We start from the raw sequence: 12,746 nt of genomic DNA, 5'->3' as shown, positions 1-12,746 counted from the left end.
TAAGGGTGAAAGCAAAAATTTCCTGAAGTCAGGATAAAAATAGAGATGAGGCAAAGAAAATGACACTAAAATGAATTGGCTTCATTTACAATTAACTAATCAAAAAAAAACTCCATCAAAGCTTCATTTGTATAGCTAAAATTTGTATATCTAAAACCTTCCCTCTTCTGCATTTGAGGACAGAGTATTTGGGCACTGCTCCTGTTTCATACTTATCTGTCGCTCACAGTGAGTTGGTGACATGGCGTTGGTCTGCATCTCACGAAACCCAGATCGCCCATCTGTAGGGAAACAGGCCAGTAATCTCCATCTCCACCTCCGGTCTGTGCCCGTCTCCTGGTTCGGCATTCGCCCATCACTCCCGGAACGACAGTTGTCTGTAAAAAACCACTCAGAAAAAAACACTCAGGCCCGATGAATGTGCCTTAAACTATAAACATGAGATATTTAACATACTCATTTAAAATATATATAAATTGGGTTATGAGATGCTGCATTCAGATTAAGATACTGGCAACCCTTATCTATTCCCCCCACTATTATGCACAACGCTTATGTCTTAAGCTACATATCAGAAAGAGAGACAAAACAAACAGTTAAAACAGACAAACAGCAGGTCCCAAGCAGTCCCCAGGAAGGCATGATCCAGGCTTCTCAAAGACCTGCCGCCCAGGGTCCATAGCACCTGAAAATTAAGACTCAAAACACAGACTGGGTTCAATAGCAGAGGAGAAGGCCTAATGCCAGCTCCTCAAAAAACACATTATCATTATATGAATGAAAATTCATACAGTAGAAATGCATAAAACGAACAGCTTATGGCCATTCATTGACTATTGAAACAAAACTCCTGAATCAAACACCTATTCAACCCTGTCAGACTTTTGAGTTCGCTCTACATCTATTTTATCCTGTTTATTTACCTTAAAAATTAAAACTCTCTATCTTGGCTAGTTTAAAATCACCCTTATGGGTTGTTCAAGGGAAGTCCAGCAGGTGGCGCTCGACTTCAAAATCGGAGGCTCTTCCTTCCGGACCTGTTCGGACAAATACCTCGTAGAAAGAAGGGGCGTGGCTAATGGCGCAACAAGTCGAGGGGGGAATCTAATTTTAAAACAGAGTTATTCTGCTGGGGAAATGGTGGAGAGACTGTTTGCTGAATCTCCTTATCTTTCCTTCCTGACCTTAAAAATAAATAAAAAAACTCTCTCGTTCTACTCTCCCAAATCTTAAAAACAGACCAGTCTAGAGAAGTAACAGGCTTTTCCCTTAACCCTCTAGCTGAGCCCGAATCTTAGAATTTAACACTAAAATGTCAGATGTGGATGTAAGAAATCGAAAATGCTTTAGCACATAACGAAATTCTGCCAACAAACGCTCGCAGAAATATGCTTCAGTGCAACAATGTCATCAGGCTAGACGTTTGCAGTAGAATTCTTTACATCCTCTAGCATATCTTAATAACTAGTGTTACAGGGACACCTAGTGGTGATCCCAAAATGTTGCATGTATGACCCGGATGTGGTCTTTGGTTGTGCGCGGGGAAATTTAAAGAAACAAATCCCAAATAATCACGACGCAGCCTAAAAACCCAAAACAGCAATGAAAGGAAACCTTAGAGTTAACTCACGGCGGTAAAGCACACATTAAGACACATTAAATTCGCTTAGTACTCACCCAGTCAGCGAAGTGCTTTGTTCTCTTCTGGCTCAATGGCGGAACACCGCGATAGCGGAGTTTTCCTTATCTCCTAGGCAACCAGCTAGCTAGCCTACTGGGAATCTAGCAGAATTTTAACAGTCTAAAAAGGGTACAAAACAATACTTTACCTGGATCCATGGCGCGCATAACAAACAATAATCAAGAGCCGAGGCTCAAACAGTGAACACATAAGACGAACAACCCCCCGTGCACATGCAAGAGAGAACGTAGCAGACACACGGGAACGCAAACAAAGAGCGACCAAACGACGACCAAAACCGACTAATATACGACTTAACACACAAACATGAAACAAAAAGCCCACGTTTACAACAACACTCTCGGCTGCACTAGCAATTTGGTCCAGGCTAAACCATGATGTCTAGATCCTACCAAATATGTACAGCCCCTCTGGTCAAAATCTCTACCAGAAAACGCGGATTGCAAAACTCTCAATTCCGCCCTGTAGCTACATCTCCATTGAGCAAAACTCTCTCAACGTGCTCGCGGTTAAAACTCTCCGCGACCGGCCAAAAGGAAACCTGTTCTGTGCCAAACTCTCACTTGAACAGCTGATACCCTCGTAACGAAACAAGGACGAAGTCAAAAGACAATACGATATAAAATCTATTGCTGTTCACATCTCCTTAGATAGTTACTTACTAAATACCCACGCTGGGGTTTTCCGTTTTCAAACAATCCAGACCAACAAGCTGAACCAAATCAAGGCAAATACAACTCAGAACCACAAGAGGGTTCGTTTAAACGTACCTGTGAGCCTCAGGAATCCAGTGTCAGAACTGAGGAAATAATCTCGGCTAGCGCTCTGGCGCAAGAGAGAAAATTGATTTTCCAAGCCCATATGGACCGACACGTCTGTCACCAGTTCATCCACTGGAATCCCGGCAACACGCAGGTAGTCCTCCCAGATCATCCGCGTCGCCAAACTGTGATAGTTATTTTAGACTTGTCTAGTCCAAAGATTTACCAAGATACGTTCAAAAGGTTGAGTCTGGTTTATTGAATGAAATCATTACGAGCGCAAGGACTTCCTGACAAACGCAGCAAAGGTGGTTCAGTCAGAGAAGTGAAGTCAGTCACTTCTGGCTGTGGCTTATGTACAGTCCAAACAAAGGTACAGTGTTTCCAGGATGTGATTGGCTACTGCATTGTACATGAATGTGAAATGGCAGGCGTGGCCAAGAGCACAGACATGTGACAACAAAGAAAACAAAAGTCTGAATGAGGACGAGGAAGACCAAGGTGGGGCCCCTCCGACCTAAACAAAGAGATGAGGAAGAGCTATGCAGAGTGTGCTCACAATTACAAAAGAGGGAGAGCTGAGGTGTTTTACATGACTGAAACTGGGGTTTTGCAGGGGACTTGGGGGGAGGTGATAAATTACAAAGACAAAGGCTTAAGGTGGGTTTAAGGTGTTTGGATGTAAATTCCTGGACAATCCCTCATTTGTGCCTGAACAGGCACACAAAAATAAAATCCAAACACAGTGTAAACAGTCAGCTATGCTATACATGTGGAAAGGAAATAATCTCTCCACTAGGTGGAAACTTTAATTATTTCCTCTCAACGTGCAAAATCACACACCAAAACCCCTTGCTTCAGAAATTTGACAGGAAACAAGATAAAAAAATTGACATGATTATATACTATTTATAGTCTAAGAGTGGACAACCATTCACCAAAAAACAAACTTGATTTAACAAGGCAAAAAAAAGATAAAATGGTTACCAGTGTAAGAGGGGCAAAAAACCTCTTGGTCAATTTAGAGGAAAAACCCAAACTTATTTATCAACTCATGTTTCAACCATTGCAACTCTTGTAAACAAATATGATATTTTCCAGATTATTTTAAAGTTCATTCACTCTTGTGAATAATTGCATGTGATGTCCTATGGAACATAGATTCCATGTGTGCGTCGCTGAATGTTTAATGTAGGTTCCAGTGTGTGCGATCAGAGGTGCAGTCCGATTGCTCATCAGAGGAGAATGTCATCTGGGGAATGCAAGGCGTCTTCTCTTCTAGATCGCAACTTCGATGTCGCGTTGCTTGAAATCAGTTATGTTCAATGTTAGTGTGTGCAGGTGTGTGTGCGTGTGTGCATCTTGTGAGGAGGTGACCAGCAAGGTCATTTTTCCTCCGATTCCTCGTCAGAGGAGAGGACAGTGTGATGGCCCATGGTTATGGCCTCTGAGCCCTCTGGTTCAGCTGCATTCTGATCTCCTGGTGTTTGCGATCCCCTGGTGGACCGTCCTCTGCTGCTTGGACCCGTCGGCAATGGCTTGCATGGGTCCAACGAAGTCCTCTCAGATCGCTGTCTGCGTGATGAGTAGAAACTGGTACGGCCCGAGCCACCTCGGCGAGTTCCAGCTCCTTCGTCTGTGGTCGTGGACCAGGACCCAATCCCCAGGAGAGATGTGATGCAGGAACCCCTCCTTAGCCTCAGGAAATGGCGGTCCTCACTCTGTTGGAGACATCTGTTAACATCCTCCGCCACCCCTGTTTTGAAACATGATCTGGCCCGTGGGCTAGTTTGAAAGCATAATGAAAACATGAACGAGGTAGTACAGGTTTGTCATTAGGCCCTAGATACAGGTTAGTTTGGTGGTGGAAATGTGCACTTAGTCCTTCATTTCTTTTTCTCCGCAGGTGGAGCAGATGCTTGTAGGTCAGAAATGTAGGCTCTTGAACTGAACCCGGTCCATCCCTGTACTGCTCCACTTAGGGCCGGCCCGGGTCGTGCTGCTGGAGGGCTCACCTCGGCGCTCCCGCCTCCAGCACAGGCTGATGAAGTGCTCCGTCTGTGGATCCACAGATGAGAGAGACAAACAGAGACAAAACAGAAGAGCAAAAGAGAGTCCTCTGGTCTGGTCTCCCTGTTCCCTTCTTTGGTCAGGAACGGTTATTCAACAGTCTGTAGGAGATACTCAGAAACATGGTTAAGCGCAAGCTCCTGCTTTGGGGAAAAAATGTTGTTATTCTGTCAGGAAAACTTAAACAGGGTGACTGTTCAAGTGTCATTTAGAGCCAGTCTGCAGTAGCCTACAGTGACATCAGGGGCAGCGTTAGAATGACTTCAATACGCCCAGTCCCCAGTCATGATCAAGGCAATTGGGTTTGGCTCTAGCATTTCTCTCATGATTTTATGAAAATAAAATAACCATATTCTCGCCTCAACAAAACAACACCCCCTAAGGGTGAAAGCAAAAATTTCCTGAAGTCAGGATAAAAATAGAGATGAGGCAAAGAAAATGACACTAAAATGAATTGGCTTCATTTACAATTAACTAATCAAAAAAAAACTCCATCAAAGCTTCATTTGTATAGCTAAAATTTGTATATCTAAAACCTTCCCTCTTCTGCATTTGAGGACAGAGTATTTGGGCACTGCTCCTGTTTCATACTTATCTGTCGCTCACAGTGAGTTGGTGACATGGCGTTGGTCTGCATCTCACGAAACCCAGATCGCCCATCTGTAGGGAAACAGGCCAGTAATCTCCATCTCCACCTCCGGTCTGTGCCCGTCTCCTGGTTCGGCATTCGCCCATCACTCCCGGAACGACAGTTGTCTGTAAAAAACCACTCAGAAAAAAACACTCAGGCCCGATGAATGTGCCTTAAACTATAAACATGAGATATTTAACATACTCATTTAAAATATATATAAATTGGGTTATGAGATGCTGCATTCAGATTAAGATACTGGCAACCCTTATCTATTCCCCCCACTATTATGCACAACGCTTATGTCTTAAGCTACATATCAGAAAGAGAGACAAAACAAACAGTTAAAACAGACAAACAGCAGGTCCCAAGCAGTCCCCAGGAAGGCATGATCCAGGCTTCTCAAAGACCTGCCGCCCAGGGTCCATAGCACCTGAAAATTAAGACTCAAAACACAGACTGGGTTCAATAGCAGAGGAGAAGGCCTAATGCCAGCTCCTCAAAAAACACATTATCATTATATGAATGAAAATTCATACAGTAGAAATGCATAAAACGAACAGCTTATGGCCATTCATTGACTATTGAAACAAAACTCCTGAATCAAACACCTATTCAACCCTGTCAGACTTTTGAGTTCGCTCTACATCTATTTTATCCTGTTTATTTACCTTAAAAATTAAAACTCTCTATCTTGGCTAGTTTAAAATCACCCTTATGGGTTGTTCAAGGGAAGTCCAGCAGGTGGCGCTCGACTTCAAAATCGGAGGCTCTTCCTTCCGGACCTGTTCGGACAAATACCTCGTAGAAAGAAGGGGCGTGGCTAATGGCGCAACAAGTCGAGGGGGGAATCTAATTTTAAAACAGAGTTATTCTGCTGGGGAAATGGTGGAGAGACTGTTTGCTGAATCTCCTTATCTTTCCTTCCTGACCTTAAAAATAAATAAAAAAACTCTCTCGTTCTACTCTCCCAAATCTTAAAAACAGACCAGTCTAGAGAAGTAACAGGCTTTTCCCTTAACCCTCTAGCTGAGCCCGAATCTTAGAATTTAACACTAAAATGTCAGATGTGGATGTAAGAAATCGAAAATGCTTTAGCACATAACGAAATTCTGCCAACAAACGCTCGCAGAAATATGCTTCAGTGCAACAATGTCATCAGGCTAGACGTTTGCAGTAGAATTCTTTACATCCTCTAGCATATCTTAATAACTAGTGTTACAGGGACACCTAGTGGTGATCCCAAAATGTTGCATGTATGACCCGGATGTGGTCTTTGGTTGTGCGCGGGGAAATTTAAAGAAACAAATCCCAAATAATCACGACGCAGCCTAAAAACCCAAAACAGCAATGAAAGGAAACCTTAGAGTTAACTCACGGCGGTAAAGCACACATTAAGACACATTAAATTCGCTTAGTACTCACCCAGTCAGCGAAGTGCTTTGTTCTCTTCTGGCTCAATGGCGGAACACCGCGATAGCGGAGTTTTCCTTATCTCCTAGGCAACCAGCTAGCTAGCCTACTGGGAATCTAGCAGAATTTTAACAGTCTAAAAAGGGTACAAAACAATACTTTACCTGGATCCATGGCGCGCATAACAAACAATAATCAAGAGCCGAGGCTCAAACAGTGAACACATAAGACGAACAACCCCCCGTGCACATGCAAGAGAGAACGTAGCAGACACACGGGAACGCAAACAAAGAGCGACCAAACGACGACCAAAACCGACTAATATACGACTTAACACACAAACATGAAACAAAAAGCCCACGTTTACAACAACACTCTCGGCTGCACTAGCAATTTGGTCCAGGCTAAACCATGATGTCTAGATCCTACCAAATATGTACAGCCCCTCTGGTCAAAATCTCTACCAGAAAACGCGGATTGCAAAACTCTCAATTCCGCCCTGTAGCTACATCTCCATTGAGCAAAACTCTCTCAACGTGCTCGCGGTTAAAACTCTCCGCGACCGGCCAAAAGGAAACCTGTTCTGTGCCAAACTCTCACTTGAACAGCTGATACCCTCGTAACGAAACAAGGACGAAGTCAAAAGACAATACGATATAAAATCTATTGCTGTTCACATCTCCTTAGATAGTTACTTACTAAATACCCACGCTGGGGTTTTCCGTTTTCAAACAATCCAGACCAACAAGCTGAACCAAATCAAGGCAAATACAACTCAGAACCACAAGAGGGTTCGTTTAAACGTACCTGTGAGCCTCAGGAATCCAGTGTCAGAACTGAGGAAATAATCTCGGCTAGCGCTCTGGCGCAAGAGAGAAAATTGATTTTCCAAGCCCATATGGACCGACACGTCTGTCACCAGTTCATCCACTGGAATCCCGGCAACACGCAGGTAGTCCTCCCAGATCATCCGCGTCGCCAAACTGTGATAGTTATTTTAGACTTGTCTAGTCCAAAGATTTACCAAGATACGTTCAAAAGGTTGAGTCTGGTTTATTGAATGAAATCATTACGAGCGCAAGGACTTCCTGACAAACGCAGCAAAGGTGGTTCAGTCAGAGAAGTGAAGTCAGTCACTTCTGGCTGTGGCTTATGTACAGTCCAAACAAAGGTACAGTGTTTCCAGGATGTGATTGGCTACTGCATTGTACATGAATGTGAAATGGCAGGCGTGGCCAAGAGCACAGACATGTGACAACAAAGAAAACAAAAGTCTGAATGAGGACGAGGAAGACCAAGGTGGGGCCCCTCCGACCTAAACAAAGAGATGAGGAAGAGCTATGCAGAGTGTGCTCACAATTACAAAAGAGGGAGAGCTGAGGTGTTTTACATGACTGAAACTGGGGTTTTGCAGGGGACTTGGGGGGAGGTGATAAATTACAAAGACAAAGGCTTAAGGTGGGTTTAAGGTGTTTGGATGTAAATTCCTGGACAGATGACATGTTGCTGGCTTCAACAAGATCCCCTAACCAAGAAAACTGGATAGACATTATAGGAGAAATATACACAATGGAAAAACTAACTTCCATTCTCCGGCTACAAAAGGACAGGGCTGCGTTTCCCTGAGCCACCGTAGCGCTATGTGCATCGTACGATACGTTGTAAACTCTCCCTCTAGGTGCCGCTGTTTCCCAGAGCCTTCTCAGGCTAAGGTCATGGATGTATTAATAGAACTAAGGCTAAGGTATGCCTTGGCTAAGGAGGCTCTGGGAAACAGTGTGTTCAAAGGTACATTGTAAATCGAGTTTACAATATACCTTCTGAAGATAGATGGTAACTAATATAAAGTCTGTGTGTGTGTGTGTCTGTGTGTGTGTGTGTGTATATGGTTGGTTGGTAGGTTGGTTGGTTGGTTGTGTGCATGTGTGTGTGTGCGTGTGCGAGCGCGTGTGGTTGGTTGGTTGTGTGTGTGTCGTCTCACACAGACTGTTCCTGTTTCTCTTTCAGGTGGTGTGGCAAGGCTCTGGGGGAAATGAGAAATTCTTCTTTGAAAATGAAATGGTAAACCTATAGTTTGCTTTTATTGCTTTAGTTTGCCTTCAGCGATAGATGATGCTCTTACATGTAATGTAGGTCTGAACCCCTGTGTGCTGTTAGCGGGTCTGTACCGGGGGGGGGAGTTACACCACGGGCCCTCCCTCTGGCCGCCATGCTCCCAAAATAATTTTACCCCCTGCGGCCACCATGGCTTTTGTGCCCCTGCTACCATCTAAATCTCGAGGTTGCTTTAAAAGCATCAGTGGTCTCCTGTTGTTTTCCGAAATGAATACAATTGAAGCTACATTGATATCAATAAAACGTTATATCAGTGGTATACAACTATAGCCTGCGGCTTTGATGCGATGTGAAACTGACACCAGCTGCAAGGACTGCTGCTGCATTGTGGTTCGTTGAGCGCAAGCAAGCAAACAAGCTCTGAATAGACTATATTGATAAGTTATGACACGGTTCAAAATTCCTTAGTTATCTAGCCATTGCCCAACTATTCTTCAAAATAATTTCCAGAGCAGAGAAAGTCTCTCTTTGTGCCGGGTGATGACTAACATGATGACTAGCTAACTAAACCCTCCTGTTATTTCACTGAATGGCCTTTGTGCCGTGGCATGTGGCCTTTGTGCCCTTAAAAAATTGAGTGACACCGAAGGCCAAATGGCCTTGCCCCTGAAATGACGAAATTCCTACCCGGGTCTGTACTTTATCATGTGCTATTCAGGGTTAGATTACCTGTTAGCAGGTCTCTACTTTATCATGCGCTGTTCAGGGTTCATTATGGTTATTTCAGGGTTAGTTGGGGGGCCTTTTACCTCCTGGTGCCCCCATCAATAATAAAACATAAATGTCATGATATAATGCGCGCACACATACACACACACACACACATACAAACACCAACAAATATTACATCGATGGATAGGTGTCGGTGATCTTGTGGTGTAACAATTCTTAATGGAGGTGTGTTGTGACAGGTGTGTATGATCTTCAACGCGGGGGAGCTGACTTTGGTGGAGTACGGCAGTAACGAGATCCTGGGCTCCGTCAGAACTGAGTTCATGAACCCACACCTCATCAGGTTACAGCAAATCACTAACACCTTAACAGCTGCAAACACGTCACCAACACCTTGTTAACCAACACGTCACTAACACCTTGTTATTAAACACATCAACACCTTGTTATCAAACACATCAAACATCAAATATGTTTTACTATGATTGTTTTGTGTTGATATTTTAATTTGCACCCCCAGTAAGACTTGTCTGTCGTCCTGTCTCACCTAATGGGGATCCATAATAAACAGTAAACAATCACCAACACCTTGTTATTAAACACATCACCACCAACACCTTGTTATCAAACACATCACCACCAACACCATGTTATCAAACACATCACTAACACCTGTTTATCAAACACATCACCAACACCTTGTTATCAAACACATCACCACCAACACCTTGTTATCAAACACATCACCACCAACACCTTGTTATCAAACACATCACCAACACCTTGTTATCAAACACATCACCACCAACACCTTGTTATCAAACACATCACCACCAACACCTTGTTATCAAACACATCACCAACACCTTGTTATCAAACACATCACCACCAACACCTTGTTATCAAACACATTACCAACACCTTGTTATTAAACACATCACCAACACCTTGATATCAAACACATCACCAACGCCTTATCAAACGCAATCAAACATCACCAACACCTTGTTATAGAACACAATCAAACACATCACCAACACCTTGTTATCAAACATCACCACCACCTTGTTATCAAGCACATCACCAACACCTTGTTATGAGCTGCAAACACATCAACAGCTTGTTATCAAGCACATCACCAACACCATGTTATAAGCTGCAAACACATCACCAACATCTTGTTATCAAGCACATCACCAACACCATGTTATAAGCTGCAAACACATCACCAACATCTTGTTATCAAGCACATCACCAACACCATGTTATCAAACACATCACCAACACCTTGTTATAAGATGCAAACACATCACCAACACCTTGTTATCAAGCACATCACCAACACCATGTTATCAAACACATCACCAACACCTTGTTATAAGCTGCAAACACATCACCAACACCTTGTTATAAGCTGCAAACACATCACCAACACCTTGTTATTAAACACATCACCAACACCTTGTTATTAAACACATCACCAACACCTTGTTATTAAACACATCATCAACACCTTGTTATTAAACACAACACCAACACCTTGTTATAAGCTGCAAACACATCACCAACACTTTAACCTGTGGGTAGCATTTTGTTTTCAGATAGATTACAGATGCTTTTTGAAATGAAATAGTGCTGTTTGAAATCAAACAGTTTTTGATATTACAAGTTTTGAACACTGTAATCTTAGATAATGTCATAATCCACTAGATGGTAGTGTTGAGCTTCAATTGAAGAAGACGTGCAACCTTTTGAATTATTCTCTAGTGAGGGGTTGAATTAACTACACCTACAACTATCAAGACATTTTCCTGAGGACAAAGCTAGTCAACATATAAAACACAAACCCAACTTAGGCTGCCAAGGCTGTCAGAGTGGAGATGCTATATTCTTCTAAAGTTTGCTATGTTGTGTTTGAATAAAATAACACTGTCCTTGTTTGTGCTCACACCTGTGTGTGTGTGTGTGTGTGTGTATGTGTATGTGTGTGTATCTGTGTGTGTTTGCAGTGTGCGTCTGAGTGAGCGTAGACAGAGCGGAGTGGAGGACAACAAGAAGCTAGCCTACCTTATCGACATCAAGACCATCGCCATTGGTGAGTGTATGGCTCGGTGGGCTAGATTATCTCCCCCACACATTCTATTTCTCTCTCCCCTCTTCTCTCCCTATATCTCTCACACTCATTCTACCTGTCTCTCTCCCTCCCTCTGTCTCTCGTCCCTCTCTGTCTCCCCTCCCTCAGTGGACCTGGCTGGGGGTTACAGCCTGGGCACCATCAGCCACGACTTCAAGATGGACTGGCTGGAGCTCAACGAGACCGGCCGCAAGCTGCTCTTCAGGGACAAGAAGCTGCGGGTGAGACCCAGGGAGGGAGGGAGACAGAGGGGTGGGACCGAGAGAGAACTTCTCTTCAGAGACAAGATTGAGGGAGGTGGGCAGGGAGGTACAGTTGGAGGGAGGGAGAGCTGGAGGTAGAGATGGAGGGAGGGAGAGATGGAGGTAGGCAGGGAGGTAGAGATGTATGGAGGGAGAGGTAGAGGCAGAATTTTTTTATGTTTTCACTATGAGTCTGGACTTTCAGCCGCCCAGAGCAATGTGAGTGGGCGGGAGTACTTGACGAACTCCTTCAGCCAATCAGCGTGACAAAACATAGATCAAACTTTTGCCAAATCCAGTTGGAAGAACAGCGAAAACGTATTTTCCGCTGAGAAACTCTGCTAGTGCATACTCTTGTTCTTCTTTAATTGTTGTTATTAGGGGTCAAGCACCGAAGGTGCGTAGAACCCTCTTGTAATTGTTGGTATTCTTATTATTTTCCTTGACGTCCTTGAATAACTCTTGAAGTCCTCAACCAAAAATGCTGTAACTTGGCATGTCGCAACTACAAACCATGAGTAACTACAACACAAACACTCACCATGATTCACCCATAGGTGGCGCTAATAAGCAATTTAGCGTACAATGCTGCCATGTCCGCCCCGATTGACGAAAATGTATGAAACTTGGTAGACATATGTCATTCCTCATGAGGAACAACTTTGCCATTTGGACCCATGATCTCCGCATGATGGATTTGGCTGCAGGTTGAAAATTTGACAAAGCCTAAAAAAAGTTATATTAACCGTAAGTCAAATCGGTCTGAAATTGAATATGTATGTTTAGGGTGCATGTCTCCCTATAAGGTGTTCATGGCTAAGAGATCCAATCCAAGATGGCAGAGAAATTGGCATTTAAAAATAAATAAAAAAGGCAAAAAATTGGGCTGCAAAGTTCAAGTGTTTATCATTTTATACAACAATAATCTATGGAAATGAAACTCACTGTACACGAATATGGCCCCACCATGTTGCACCAAATCGAAGCATTTGCAGATTCGCCCATG

The 12,746-nt window shown here is 43.4% G+C and overlaps 1 protein-coding gene across 1 annotated transcript in view; it reads left to right on the top strand.

Moving 5' to 3' along the window:
* Positions 1-12,746, top strand: part of ift172 (intraflagellar transport 172) — an 86,850-nt gene that overhangs the window by 23,139 nt on the left and 50,965 nt on the right. Inside the window, exons 12-15 of the mRNA XM_084447306.1 lie at positions 8,585-8,638; positions 9,604-9,707; positions 11,374-11,459; positions 11,607-11,719. Coding sequence (XP_084303432.1) covers positions 8,585-8,638; positions 9,604-9,707; positions 11,374-11,459; positions 11,607-11,719 — 357 coding nt within the window. The remainder of the gene's footprint in view (positions 1-8,584; positions 8,639-9,603; positions 9,708-11,373; positions 11,460-11,606; positions 11,720-12,746) is intronic.

Source organism: Borostomias antarcticus, assembly GCF_949987555.1.
Source record: "Borostomias antarcticus genome assembly, chromosome: 12".
Taxonomy (NCBI): Eukaryota; Metazoa; Chordata; class Actinopteri; order Stomiiformes; family Stomiidae; genus Borostomias; species Borostomias antarcticus.
The sequence above is the reverse complement of the archived record's forward strand: the minus strand, read 5'-3'. Positions and strand labels throughout refer to the sequence as shown.